Raw genomic sequence first — 14,965 nt, 5'->3', positions numbered from 1 at the left:
ACTGGGGCCTTCCAGGAATGCTGGTGACACCTGTTGGCAGGCTGCTGGGCCCCAAGATCCCCGTCCACACAACCCATACTCCAAGCATGGCCTGAGTCCGCTGGTCCACTGACATAAGAATCACCTGAGACACGAATTGAAAATGTTGGTTCCTAGGCTGCCCTACAGAACTCAAATCTTTGTCCCCGCCCCAAGGCCTTGGAATCTGCATTTTGATACATTCCCCTCCTAATTCTGGGTTTCTTTTCTTTCTTTCTTTTTGTTTTTTTATTTCTCTTGGTAATTCTGATGCAACTGAACGTTTGAGAACCACCACTTCACAGTGTCCCCAGGCTGCCTGCACTCATCTCTGCTGCCAACCTGACAGCTGTTACAGCTGTGTGTGTGGACACAGTTAATCTGATTTCCTGTCTGGCAGCTGTGCAGCAGGGTAGGGACAGCTGAGGGTCTCAAAAACAAGAAGAGGGGATAGGGTGGGAGGGAATGGGGGAAGAAGAGGTTGTCGGTACAGGGGCGGGCATTCAACTTTGTTCCTGAGCTCCCTTCTCCCCTTGGGCATACAGGCAGGCCCACCACACAAGGTTGTGCAGGTTGTATACTGCACGTGGGCACTCAACTAAAGAGGCGGTATGGAGCTGAAATCTGAAACACTCCAATTACTCAGCTATGCACATTGGCATGAGGACGCATCCACACAGAAGGGCCACCTTTTAAAAATCTGTATAAAAAGAGCTTTTGTGTGGACTAGTAACAGCTCTGCACAGAAACCTGAATTCAAATCCCAGCTCTCACTCTGTGACCTTGGGCAAGTTCCTTAACCTCTCTGGTCCTTCTCAATTATAAAATATGGCTATTAATACCTTCCTGAAAGAGATAAGGTAAGTACCTGATACCTTTGTCACTTAGTACATTATAATATTAGTTCCCTTCCCACCCGAGTCTCGCCCTTACTACCTTCCTGGCACCTCTACACCTACACACATGGCCCAAGCTCGGAATGGTCTGAAGAGCCTGAATAAGAATATCCAGGGAAAGTCCCAGTGCCAAACCTGAAGCCCATGGCACTTCCCAACATCCACAGCATTCCTTCCTGGCAAAGGCGGTATTCCTACTCTCCAGTGGGGAAAGGAGACTACTCCTCCACGCCTCTCAAAATGCACACACACTGCGCAGGCACCAGCCCTACCCAGTACAGGACAGAGGGGAATCCAGGGTCCACAGAAGGGAGGCAGGGAATTCCCCAGCTCTCCCTCCTTGGGAATCCCACACTGGAGTTCAAACTCCCAGGTTCCCCAAGCCAGAACTAGGTCTGGATGATGGCGGTGCACTGGGCTACAGCAGAAGAGCCAGGCAGAGACCCCATTCACCAAGGGAGACCTCTAGTTGCCACTAGTAGAAGCTGAGATTTGTCCCCCTCACAAAGCAAGAACAGCAGAGTGCACCCCTATCCCTTCTAGGCTCTGGTTCACCCGCAGGAGTGATTCGCCGTAGCTGTCTCTATTCTCTCAGAGGGCCAACCCCCAGAACAGAGCCTAGAAACCCTGCCAGCAGTCCTGGACTCCAGCCCCCTCGTGCCACACTCATTCATCCATGTGCTAGGCACTGTACTAGGTGCTGAGTAATGGCAGCGAACGAAACAGCCCAGAGAGCAAAGGTGCCTCTAAATCCAAAGACTTGCTGCTGGAGGTGGCAGGTAGGCACCACCCTGGAAAGCTCCTCTCCCTAACCTTGGGCTGGGGAGCCCTGTGCAAGACATACTGCCCAAGAAAGCATCCCTGGACATCTGCTTTTTCAGCCACAGGCTTTTGCATCCTTTCTGGAGATTGATCAAGAGAGGAGGAAAGGAGGTGGGGGATGGGAGGGGGGTTGGGAGGGAAACACCAGGCTGCCTGGGCCCTCATGGCCATGTTTATCCGGGTTGGATTTTTTTTTTAACCCAAAGGTTAAAGTGTTTCTATTTGAAACATCTATTTACATTCCAGAGTCCAAAAAAAAACAAGGCTGCCGAGCTCCAGGCCTATATCTGTCCCCAGCCGCGTCACAGACACAGCATCAGAGCCGCGCAGGGGGAACATTCTTAGCCCTCTCCCTGAGCTGCTGAGGTGACTCACGCCTCCCTCCTGCCAGCATGGACCACACCACTGCTCAGAAGACCAGGCAGTGTCAAGAGGTGGAGGATAGGGGGGAGAAGGGATCTGGAAAGAGGGGATGCTAGGGGTCTGTGCAGGGGCGAACAGGCTTAGGAAAGGGATGGGGGAGCAGGATCCCAGCTTGCAAGGCTTCTGCGGTTTATCTTGAAAAGAGGTGAGCAAACAAACAAGAGAAACTTCAGGACAGCTGCTGGCTGCTCCTGGTAGGCAAGGGACTGCAGGGACAGGGCAGGATGGCTGGACTGATATGCCAAACAGGGTAGAGCTGCCCCCGAGTAGATGCTCTGCACAGCCATTCCACTGCTTTCCAAGAGACCACCTGGAGTCCCAGAGGCTGTAGCTAAGGGCCAACAGGCAGGGACTTTAGCTAGAGCTGTAATCTTAACCAGACCAGGCCAAGAACCAGCCCTGTGTTTCTACCCCTTCCCCCTCCATGGGGACCCTGCAGAGCAGGCCCCAGAGCTATGCCCCCACCTCAGGAAAATGCATGGGTATCCTACAGGGCTGGTCCCCAGCATTATGCCTACATCCCAGGGGATGCTGCAGGACTAGCCTCCAGAGCTGTGCCCCTACATTAGGACACTACATGGGCATCCCTGCCCAGGCAGATGGCAGGCTATGTTTAAAGATTTTCCAAATCTTCCCAAAACATTCATCCTCTGACACACCCCAGTCCCATTACCGCCTTATCCCTGGACCACTCAGAGCCAAATCACAGGTACCTACAGATGCACACTGCTTCCACCTCCCAATTCAAAGGTTGGTATCCAGAGGCAAGGACTCCCCATACATACACACACACACACACACACACACACACTCGAGTGCCAAGCCACTGCCAGGAGGGGCTGAGCAGGCATGAGTCCAGCAGGCCCCTCCCTGGAGGAAGCATCTTGTGGTGCCGGCCCGGTGGGGAGGCTGTGCCAGAAAGGCCTGATGCTGCCAACAGGTTCCTGGGAGTGAAGGAAGGAGTGGCCCAGCTCTGGGGGACCCCACCCCCAGCCAAGGGCCAAAAATGTCCCTGCTGAGAAGGTGGCAGGGTTAGGGGGTCCTCAAACTTATCTGAGCCAGAGTAACACCTCTTCATCCTCGTAAGATGAGAATAAACAGAGGCCTGAGAAGAGGAGAGATATGGGGAAGCTAAGGGAGCCAAGCCCCCCGACATTCCAGCTGCCAGGCTTGCCAAGCTCTACCACAACTGCATTGAGCCTCCTCCCCAAGAGTCTGATTCCCAGGAGGATCCTGACCAGGGACTTGCGGAAGTCACTGCACTCAACCCTCTACCTCCAAGAACCAAGCCAGAGGAGCTGGGGTAACCTTTCTTCTTGTGGACACCCCAGCTACAGCTTCTTTCCCTGCCCAAACCTGGGGATCGAGTCACCTGAAGGCAGGTCACTGACCCACTTCCTCCCCTCTGACCACGGTGCCAACTAGGACAGGAACCTCTAGTAAACCCCAGCCCCCAGCAGCTGATGCTGACCCTGCCGGAGGCCAAAGGGACTGGGAGAGATGCAGCAGAGTGCAGCAGGGAGGCATAATGCAAGGACAGGTTCTGAGCAAGGAGGGCAGGGGCATCAGGCAGGGATGCCCACTTCCTGAGCATGGCTCCCTCAGCCTCACACATTCTCAACAAAGCCCTCAAGAAAGATCTAAGCAGGACACCATCTCTGGGCAAGGCTCAGAACCAGATACTCAGCACCAAGAACGAGGATGCCCGATGGCTGAGGGCAGGCAGGGACACCAAGGCACTTACCTGCCACAGGGATGCTGTGCAGAGGAGTCCGTGGCAGGATTTCCAAGGATGGTTCCCGGCCTGACATCCCATCTGCTGAGAAACAGGATTCTGTCTCATAGATGGTCTGCAGCATCTCCACAAGCCCCTGAGCCTTGGGCACCAGCAGCATGCCAGGGAGGGGGCCGCCCGAGGCGGGGAGCCGACCAAAGCAAAGGTGGTTGAGCAGAGCCCGCGCTGCCTGGGGGCTCCCTCAGGCCACTGCTGCTGGGACCCGCACAGTGGAGAGGCGCCTCATCCGGCCTGGGTGCTTCTGGCAGCAGGAGGAGCCGGGAGGCCCTGGAGCTACAGGCCTAGCTCTCCTCTAGAGGGGCATCCGACCACCAGCCTGTCCTTAGTTCTCAGGAGCTGGGATACAACTGAGCACGCAGGACAGGAAGGGGAGCTTAGCAGGCAGGCGGGCTCTCTGTGTTCCCTCCCAGCCCTAGGTGACAGCTCTGGGCCCAGCTCCCTGTTCCTCCTTCCCGAATGAGCCGCCGGCAGCTGGCAGGAGACTGAAATAGCAGTTGGGGGAGGGCCCTGTCTATAAATAGGTGGAGCATGCTCAGGGAGCCGCAGGCCGGCTGCCAGGAGCCCAGGCCTGGCGGAGGCCCCATGGGGGGAGGCGCATTCTACCCCAGGAGGAAGCGCCAGGCGAGGGGGATGGGAATGGGGAGGGCCTGCACTCAGGGCCAAGGCCACAGAGCTGGGTGGCCAGAGGCTGGGCTGGGGAAGGGCACAGGCCAGGGTATCCATGCATCTGGGAGCCAATCTGGCTGCTACTTTTGGCAAGCAAGATGGATGGAGACCAAGAAGCCAGATTCAACCTCTATCTTCCCTTTTGTCATCCACAGCAGGTAAAGGAATCGTAAGGGTCTGGGAGAGGGTGGCAGACATGGCCACCAGGCCTGCCCATGCACATTCCCTGGAGTCCTTCTAACAGCCGCATGGGCATCTGTTTAACTTCTGCTCTCCTGCAGAGCTGGGTGGTGCCTCCCACCCCTCAACCAGCAGGGAGACCCCTAAACAGCAACTAAGTATCAGCTCCCTCCCACCCATTCTGGGGTGTCACCGCCAGAGGCTGCTCAGCTTCTTTCCAGGGGGCAGGGAGACTCTTACTGCACAGGCCTCCCCCAGCCCAGGTGAGGGGACCAGGTAGCACCTGCCCATTCTCAGAGCACAGGTAGCTCTTTCCTCACAATGTGTCAGGTGCAATGCTAAGAGCATCATATACATCACCTCAATTATTCTGCATGATGACCTCGGGAGATACAAATGAGGAAACTGAGGTACAGAGCAATGAAGTCACTTGCTCTAGGTCATACAGCTGCTGAGGCTGGTGGGGTAGGACTAGGATATCTATCTGAGGATCAAGTCCAAGCTCTAATCACCACAACCCACAGCCTTCTCCCTGCAAGGGAGTGCAGGAAACTGCCCCGGGGGTTTCCATTAACAGGTACAATGATCCCCCAGTGCCCAAGTAGGAACAGAGTGTGGATCGCCTCCAAGAAGAGTCAAGAGGCTGTCAGCATCTAGCCCTTTCCCAGCAGCCTCAGGCCTGGCAGGGCAGACCCTGCTCCTGGGGCCCCGCTGGGACCTAGGGCTGGTGCACCATGAGGACTGGTGCCACCTGCCCACCCTCCCCATTGCTGGCCTACCCCTTCTCCTCAGGTTGTGACTCCCACTGGTACAGAGATCCTACTTGGCCTCCTGACATCACTGGAGCCTTTTAATAGCCTGGTTATTCCTGGGTCTTATCCCCCTCTCCCTTCCTGATATCACAGTTACTATTTTGGAGCCCCCTCCTGGCCCCTCCTTGCCCCCCACTCCAGGCACAGAGCCAGGGACACCTGTCCTCTCTCACTCTGGACTGGATGACCTCACCCTCCTGTCAGGAGCCTGGGAGAAGCTGGCCACCCAAGGACACAGTGGCTGCCCATCTTCCCAGCCAGCTTCCACCAGCCAGGGATGGCAAAGGGGCTTCTGCCCTCAGGTGATGGGGAGAGCCACATATATAGGGGAGGTGGCCTAGGTAGGCCTTCCCAGGCCCTAGACTGATGAGATGTGTAATTTGCTGGGGCGGAGGGGGGTGCCCAGTGGTAGAACAGGAGCAAAACAGGGGTCTGGAGCCACAGCTTCTTAGCCAGGGCAGACTCTAGAAGAAAGGCGATGGAGCAGTGCTCCTCTAAGAACTGGCACTGGGACATCTCAGGCTAAGTCTGAGGACCTTATTCACCACCCCCTCCCCTAACCACACTGTGGCCAACCAGGCCCTCTCATGAGGAAGGCAAGGAAAGGCCGAAGTCCCCATCCACGGGGTGACAGGCAGTAGACTCAAGGGAGCCCAGAAAGCCAGCGGCAGCAGCCCCTCCCAGCCCGGGACTCCACCCACCCACGCTGGGAGCAACCAGAAGGGCTGGCTAGCCCTGTCCTGGCTCTCTCTACCTGCCCCAGGCACAGGAGAGTGTGGCAGGAGAGGCCTGCTCTGGAGAAAAGGAAGTCATCAGTTATCACGACTCTAAGGCAGGGCCCCCAGAACCTAGAGCAGCCAGATGCCTAATGAAAGAGAACTCCCTGCTTAGGGAAGATAGGAGCACCCAGGAGATGGGAGCTCTGAGCATCGTCACGGCTTCCATGAAGTGGGGAGCTAAGTGTCAGACACTGCCAGACAATCCTCAACACGATTCCCAGACTCCTCCAGGGGAACAGGAGAGGAGGCCTGGGGCGGGGGCAAGTGCTCTTCTTGCTTCTGAGATTCAGTTGGTGCAACAAGGTGTTCCTAATATCTAACCTCAATCCTTGCTGCTACAGTCCCTCTTCTTGTGGTTCATTTCTCCTCTCCATCCCCACCCATCCAGTGTTCCCATGTGTCATCCCACAAACCTTATGGGGCACCCACTCAGCCTGAGGTACATGAACCTCCCACAGAACCAGAACTGTCCTCCCCAAACCACAGTGACTCCATCCCCTCCCTCGAAGGCTGCACACTGGCCTCCAAACCCCCTGAATCAGGAGGAGGGGAAGGGCCCGATATTGGCTCCTTGAGCTCTTCCAGGTTCCCATTTCCTGGGCCCAAAAGGCTGAGGTGGAGCCCTGATTGAAAGTGAAAAAGCAAGGTCTGCTTTGTGCACAGTAAAAAAGCCAAGGCCTGGCCCAGGAGTACCCTGGATGGAGTGTGAGATGCCAGCTGCCCTGGGGCCCTGGAGACATCAGGCCTGCCTGCCCTCCAGTTCTTTCCTGCCCTTCCAGCCCAGTCGTGCTGGAGCCAGTCAGCATGGCCTAGGAGCTGCCATGTGCCAGCTCCCATGCTACGTGCTGGCTGAACCCTCTCATTTGAAACCAAGTCCAGGAAAGATGTGAACCTACTTTGGCATCTTCCACTTCCCTTCAGGGCTGACCCTGCCTCCTCCGGCCGTCCCATTCTAAGCCTTCAATCCCTTTGGAATGATGGAGCAGGGAAGAGGAGCGGGGAGCAGATCTGGAGTGAGCAGAGGTGTGCCAGGAGGCATCAAAATGGAGAAGGGAGGCCAGTCCACTTCCCCGACCCCTGTCCCACGCCAGCACTGACCCACTTTCTCCTCCACAGGGCTGGCTACCTGCCTTCCTCAGGGGCTCAGAGACAGAGCCAGAGGCTGGGAGGCAGGACGCCGAGGTTCCTGGCTCCACCCCACACCCATGCCCCAGTTTCTCTGGTCACCCAGAAAGGAGGGGGCAGCCGCCCTCCTCCTGGGAAAGGGAAGGAGAGAAAGTGTGGAGGGTTCTGGGAGGTGCTGGGCAGGCAAGTGTTGTCATGAAGCTTGTCTCCCTCCCACGCTAGGGATAAGGAAACTGGCCACCTTCTCCAGGGCCCTGCCGCCACCCAGACTGGCTGGCATGGCAGGCCTCGCTCTTGCCCTCTCCCCTGGGCAACAGCACAGAGGACAGGGTATGACAAGAGCAAACCTAGGTCCCAGGTCCCAGGGCAGTTCCTCAGCCTGGCTGGGCCGAGCCTAGGCCAGGGCAGATTCTGTCAGTCCTTCAACCCCGCTGAGGAGAAGACGCAGAAACGATAAGTTCCAGAATAATAAAGAAAGCCTCAATCTTCAAGCCCGCTTTTGCCTGGAGAAGAGGCAGAGACCAAGAAATGGCCCCCTCAGGTTAGCAGGCAGCCCCTTCAGTGGCCTCTGCCTGTACTCCCAGGACTACAAAAGAGGCAAATAAAGTGAAATGCCGGCCTGCAGCCGACCCAGAGGAAGCGGGTCAGCTCCCGCCCCCCGGGGCAGTGAGTCCAGAAGTTGCCCTGAGTCCCCATCTGCTGCCCCTACCAGGCACTCTCTCTTACTAACTTGTTTGCTATGAGGGCAGGGATGGACCATCTCGTATTTTCTTCTGTCCCCCCACAGGCCGAGCTTGTTGATACTCAGCAAGGACTTGCCAAATAGAAAAGCTCCCATGCAGAAAACTCTGCCCTCACTCAGCCTTGCTGTTCGGCGCCCCAGGGAAAGAGGAGCGAGTGTCCAGGGGTGCGGGAGAGGGTGGAGGGGCTCGGGGGCTGGGGCACCCAGGCCCTGGGGACGAACCACTCCCATCAGTCCTGCCTCTATCCCTGCTCCATTGCCCCATACCTTTCCTTCTTGGGGCTCTCTAGGGGTGTCCACAGGGAGGTGGATAGCCAGGCTGAGGAACCCACATGCTCTGGCTACAATTCGTGGTTTCACTTTACTCCTGTGGAGTCCCCAGGCACGTGGTTTCCAGGCTCTGCCAGGCACTCCTCCCGCGCCCCAGCCCAGATGCCAGCCTGAGCTCTGGGAATCACAGATGCTGGCCCCTCACAGAGGAAGAGCTAAGCAAAGAGGCTGGCTGGCTCCCTGGCCCAGAGCAGTGATAACCCCACAACTGGAAGAGCCTGTGCCAGAACCCCAGGAAAACTCTGTGGGAAGGGCCTCATGGGGACACCCCCAAGCAATGACCCCAGTTCTAAAGCCTCTCAACAGTCCTCCAATGAGGTTCCCAATCCCTGGCCCCCTCCATCTCTCCTTCCCTCCCCAGCACAGAGAAGACAGCATCTCCCCCTGCTGGGGGCAGGTGGAAAGCTGGTGGAAAGCCAGCCAGGAGGCAGGGCCAATTCCACAGGCCCCATTCAGGAGGCCCATCCTGGCCAGGGCACAGCAGCTACTCCCAAGCTGCCCGGCTCCTGCGCTGGTGAACATCTCCAGCTATCATCACACTCCTTCCAGCTCCAGCAGAAGTAGCTGCAAGGGGAACTCAAACCCCCAGTGTCTGAAAAGCAACCCAATAATTTCATCTATCCTGGGCTGCTTATTATAATCTCCCACTGTAAGGGAATGAAACCCCAAAGCTAGGAAATGTCCTTCCCAAGCTACCAACATATGCTTCTGGACAGCTTCTATTCCCTTGGCGAAGGGTTAGACCCCAGCCCACATGTGAAGCAGGGACTGGAGATGGCTGCTGGACAGGTCAGCGTCAATAACTCAGAAGAAAGTAGAAGCTGGCATTACTTCCAGACACAACCGACCCTGCTAGGGGCAGCGTCCTGCTAAGATGCATAAGGGACTGACTGATGAAAACCCATCAGGCCTCTCCTTTCCCTTCGCCAACTGAGCCTAAGAGGAGGATGCAGGAAGACAGAGCTTAACAGCCCACCTGGCACAACCCCTACAGGTTAAATGAAGGCAAGAGCAGAGACAGGAGGACCTGAGGGGGAGCCACAAACCCTGCAGGAGGAACAGTGGGGAACAAAATGAGGAGTGAGTGGCCTGGACCCCACCCCGATGCTGCTTGTATACTATCCTGCAAGTGGGTTTTCATCCTAGGCCCTAATTTCCCTATCTCTAAAAGAAGGAAAAATATTCAGGCACCCCTACAGAAAAAGATGTGTGGGATGTCATGGACCACAAAGGGCTAAAGTTGAGCAAGATGGACTCTGAACCTTTAAGACTATGCAGAAGGAGAAAGCCAAGAGGAGAAGGCAGTTATTACTCTGACCACACTGACCCGTGACCCTCCTGGGAAACTCCAGAGGGTCCAGCTCAGGCTACTTGGACACATCCTCATGGGCACACATCCAGACCCACCCGTACATAAGCTGCCTGGAGTCCCACCCATACGCTATTTTTGGCAGCACTAAGCAAGGTCCTAGGAGTAAAGAAAAATAGGAAATCTCAGAGTAAAAGACCCCAAATTAGTAATCCGCCATGTCCAGGGTCCAAGAGGAAGAGGGGTGGCCTACCGGGACTCAGAGGAGGGCTGAGACCCCTCTACAGACACGTCACCCCACCCCCACCCCAATACCACACACCCAAGCATAGAAGTTAAGGTCTAGGGCCCTGCAACCTCAACTAAGAAAAAAGTATGGAACACAGAGAAACATTCCACCAAGAACAGCAGCCACCACCACAAAAAGGAAGCTGGGCACTCAGCAAGAGTAAGGCAATTCTTCCAACACCATTCTGGATTGTCCAGAGAGACTCAGGGCTACACATCTCCCCTCGGGCCTGCCTGTCTTGGCTAACAGGGCAGGGCAGAGCTGGAACCGAAGGCCCCCAAGTTGAGAGGGCAGGTATGGGGGCAGAGTGGGACCCACATCCACCCAGAGCCAGGCTGGGCCATCAGCCCATTACTTCCCAGGTCTACCTCACGGCTGGCTCCGTCCTTTTCTTGCAACACTTCTCCACTCCTGACCCCTTGCTCCCTCACAGCTCAGACTCTGAAGGTCACCTGCTCCAGGCTGGACACCCACACAGCCCACTAAAGCCAAAGCCACCCCAGGGTGCTCCTCTCCAACCTCCCAGCTCTTACCCGACTCGTTGGGAGAGTTCATGCCGGCTCTGGGCCCGCAGGAAGCTGGCGTTGGGGGCTGGGACGGGAGGGGGTGGAGCTGCGGTGATGTCAAGAGAGACAGACGATAACAGACAGACGGACGGGACGGGAGCCCAGGGCCGCCGTGCCTCTAATGCCCATCCGAGGCCATCCTTCGGGGCGAGGCAGTCAGGCACTCAGAACGGCATCCCTGGAGAGAGATGGAGCAGGGTTAGAGGCCCCCAACTCAGGAATCTGACAGTCAAAGGAGGCCGTGGAGCTTGTCAGTTTACATCTAGGGAAGAGAGGAAGGGACACCAGCCCAGGGGCATAGACGGAATCAACAGAAATGGACCAGACCTTGATTTCTTCTCTTTCTAATGAGTGAGGCTTCTAGTGTTCAAGGGATAGAAAATGGCTATGGTGGCCACACACAAACTCCTTTTTAGGTGACAGTGTCCACTGCCAGGAGGGGAAATCTTACAGACTCCCAAAGGTGCCTGATGTGGGACCAAAGGTATGCACCAAAGGAGAAAGTGGAGAGAGGCTTCTGACTTCTGTCCACGGCAGTGGGAAGATTCAGGGCTGATCTGGAGTCCCTGGCAGAAGTTAAGAGAGAAACTGGTATCCCAGACCCAGCAGCCTAAGCTGGGAATCCCAGGGAAAGAATCATCTTCTCCCTACTCTTTGATCCTTGTACCACCCAACTCTGGAAATGTGGATGTCTTGGTCTCCCCCCATTCAACAATGGGTCAGGGCAAGAGGGTATGTTTCCAGGAATTGGGAAAGTCAGAGACATTTATTCCAGATCTAGCACCCCAGTCTGGGGCCCCAGGGCCCAAGCCCAGGGCCTTGTGTGTGTTGCACAGGTTGTGCCCTGTGCAAGGAAGCCTGGCCCAGCGGGGTATGAAATCCACCTGTGCTCTGCCTACCAAACCATGACCTGACAGAGGCTGAGTCCACCCAGAACAAGGGACACCTCTTTCCAGTTAGTACAAAGACATCGAACAGGAGAGCAGTAATTCTAAGGCCAATATAGTAATGGCGGATGTACTACAGGACCATGGGTTTGCCAACCAGTTCCCACTCCTTCAGCTCTCCCCAACAGCAGCCCCAAAGTCAGTCCTCAAGCCTCAGACACCATCAGGCACCCACCTGGGCCCAACCCTAAGCAGCGTACGATCCACCCCAGACATAACTTCATTCATTTGCTTCCAAATGAAGGCAGGCCCTCCAATACCCAACGAAAGTGAGATAGCAGGAAGCGATCGGAGGAGGCTGAGGGATGTTGGATGTTTAAGCCCTAACTCTGTTCCCCAAGCCTCAAACAGGCAATCAGACTGCCTCCTGGACAGCCCCACCTCCTGGCAGGACTAATGCTCAGTAAACCTTACATTCTCATCAAGGATTCCAGGGCGGTACAGCAGCCTAACAGAAATCCAATAGGAAAGAGCAGAGTGGGGTATGTACACACACACACACCCAGACACACACACACACACACACACACACACACACGATCTCGAGTGGGGTATGTACACACACACACACCCAGACACACACACACACACACACACACACACACACACACACACACGATCTCACACACACACACACACACACACACACACACACAATCTCAAGGTCTTAGGCCTGCCTGCTGCCCCCTGCTCTCGCCCACAGAGCTTAGACTCTATGGCTGGAGAAAGATGCACTCAGATTGGGGTGGGGGCAGAGTTGAAGGGGCTGAATTGCTCCTGACAGGTACAAGTTTGGGGTAAGGACAAAAGAGACTATGCAGGGCTGGGGCCAAGCTCAGGAATGCGGCAGGTGGGGCTGCTGGTGCCCTGGCAGGGCCCGCGTGGGCAGGTAGCTCAGCCCATGCCCACACCAGGACTGGCGCCCGGTCCTGCTCACACCCTTTCCCGTGGGCCGGGGAACACAGGTTCAGAAATTCCCACGATTCCCAGCAGCCTGAATAGCCCAGCCCATTCCATAGTGAGAGGCACCTCCACATCAGGGCACTCAGAAGGAGCAGAGCCCCTGTGGTAAAAAATTGGGTTAAGCTCAGCCCGCAGCCCCCAGCCCCCATCATCCTCACCTACCCACCCTCTCTCTGGGTCTTAAAGGTGGTGATCCTCACCCACTGTGGAGAAGAGGAAGAGAGTGGCTCCTAGAACTCACAGGGGGCTCAGGACTCACCACCCCATAGGATTCAGCTGGACTCCTGGGCCCCCGTTCACCTATAAAGAGTGCCTACCAACACCCCCATCAAGTCTCCCGAGTATCAGGGCCTCCCTGTGAAACAAAGCAGCGTTCATGGCCTGATCAGGACAGGCAGAGATTCTTGTTTGGGGTGGGGCATGAAGGGGAAAAGGGCAGTCTGATGTTTAAAACCTGAGCTATTTGTTTCTGCCTCTGCCAGAGAAACTCAAAGACTATTGTTATATGAGGGTCTTGGTGGGCAGTCAAGGACCAGGAACTGTGTGGCTGCTGGAGGACCCAACAATTGGTTGCTAAACCAGTGGCAGCTCAGCTTCCACGACATCATAAGTAGGCAGACCCCCACGGCCCTGCCCCTCTACTCCCACCCTGGTGGCCACCTCTTTCTTCCAGACAGACCTCACTCCAGGATCCAAACTCACCCCGCACCTCCGGGCAGAACAGCAGGGCAAGGAAGAATGAGGGGACCTGGCTGCTTCTCACCCTATAAGCTCATGGATAAGGGGGCAGAGGTAGGGCAGAAACCCTAGGGAGACATCCCTCAACCCTCACGAGCAGTAAAAACTCTGGCAGAGGGTGGGAAGAAGACGGCAGACAAGTGAGGGAGACACTGAGCAGTGTAATGCCCCAAAGGCCACAAGTTCACGATGTTGCCCTACAGGGACCTTGTCCCACAAACAACTCCCTTTGAATTCCTGGGGAGTCAGGAGTCCCTTGGAGGGCCTCTCCAGAACCAGGACTCTCAACACAGCAGCTCTGGCCCTGCTAGAGGCAGGCCGAAGTCCTGAGCATACAGGCCTGGGCCACCTCCCAGTCACAGGTGGCAGGGTCGAGCAGCCTGAACCAAGTCTTGTGAGCCTGAGATTGCTTTACTCTGCCCCAACAACTTAATTCAAAAGCTATAAGCCCAGGCATCCCATCCAAAGGCACTAAGGACTTCTCAACTTGACCCCTCCTGACCATGGCCACAGCAGACCACTTTCCCCAGCCTCCCAGAGCTTCCATTGCTTTGTGCCTCCCCCAAGCTGGGCCAACAGAAGGACCAGAACCGTGCAGCATGGCTGACTGCATGGCTGACTTGAACGTCCAGGCCCAAAACTAAGGAAAGCGGGAGGGCAACAGGGGAGGAAAAAGGCACCAGGCTGACAAATTCATTTTTGCAATCGGCCCATTTCTGCTTGTCTGCTCAGACGCAGCTCCAGGCATCTGCACAAGCCAGATGGAGGAGGCTGCTATTTCTAGAAAAAAAAAGGGGGGGGGGAGGAAGGGGAGATGGAGGCAGAGGGCAGAAGACGGGGTCTGTTAGCCCTAAAAAGCTCAGGCAGAAGGATAACCCCTCCCCAGCACTACCAGACAGGGTCCTCATTCAAAAAAGGGCTGGGACTGGGGTAAGGTGTGGTGGGGGAGAAAAAAGGCAGAGAAAGTTTAATTAGCCAAAGTCAGCTACAATAGGCCCCCTCACGGGCTGCATCAGGTTTTCATTCATGAGCAACCGACAGTGCTCCAAAAATGCCAAGAACCGCCCCCCCCTTGCTGTCTCTCCCTCGCCTCCCCCCGCCACCCAGAGGAGTGCGTCCTCTAGCAGGCTGGCTGAGCCTGATGCCGTGTTCCAGACATCCCTCCTCAAAGGGATGTGAGTAGGAAGAATTAATTATTAAAGAGCAGCTGGTACTTCAGCACCAACTATACTACCCCCAGCTCCAACAGATGATCCCTCCTCCCCCCACTATGCAGAAACAAACGACCCCCTGCCATTCTCAGGCCCCATTTTTAAACACACAGCTAAGATGCCACCCCTAGGGAAGGGAAAGCAAAACCTTTGTCTCTGCAGCTACTTGGTGGGTGGGGCATATGATATTGCTGTCCCCCCCCCCACACACACTCCAAATTACACCATCCAGCCAAAGTAGGATACATTGGGGAAGAAGGGGAGGTTGGCACAGAGCTAACATTTCCTCCAACCTTGCCCCCAAGTAACCTGCACCTGGGATCTGCCTCTCCAGCCCCTCGTGTACATTCATTC

General features: G+C 56.0%; 1 protein-coding gene across 6 annotated transcripts in view; it reads right to left on the bottom strand.

Annotated features, from left to right (window-relative positions):
* HDAC5 (histone deacetylase 5) overlaps positions 1 to 14,965 on the bottom strand; it is a 36,078-nt gene that overhangs the window by 19,311 nt on the left and 1,802 nt on the right. For 3 of the 6 annotated variants that reach the window (XM_008574377.1, XM_008574372.1, XM_008574375.1), the window contains exons 2-3: positions 10,720 to 10,930; positions 3,904 to 3,978 (exon numbers count right to left, since the gene is read on the bottom strand). In XM_008574377.1, the coding sequence (XP_008572599.1) occupies positions 3,904 to 3,978; positions 10,720 to 10,741 (97 nt within the window). In that variant the 5' untranslated portion in view covers positions 10,742 to 10,930. Of the gene's footprint in view, positions 1 to 3,903; positions 4,055 to 10,719; positions 10,931 to 14,965 lie in introns of those variants that run through there. The other 3 variants (XM_008574376.1, XM_008574373.1, XM_008574374.1) reach the window with 3 other exon arrangements.

This window comes from Galeopterus variegatus, unplaced genomic scaffold (genome assembly GCF_000696425.1).
Source record: "Galeopterus variegatus unplaced genomic scaffold, G_variegatus-3.0.2 Scaffold1037, whole genome shotgun sequence".
In the NCBI taxonomy this organism is placed as follows: domain Eukaryota; kingdom Metazoa; phylum Chordata; class Mammalia; order Dermoptera; family Cynocephalidae; genus Galeopterus; species Galeopterus variegatus.
Note: the sequence above shows the minus strand (reverse complement) of the source record. Positions and strands in the feature narration are given on the sequence as shown.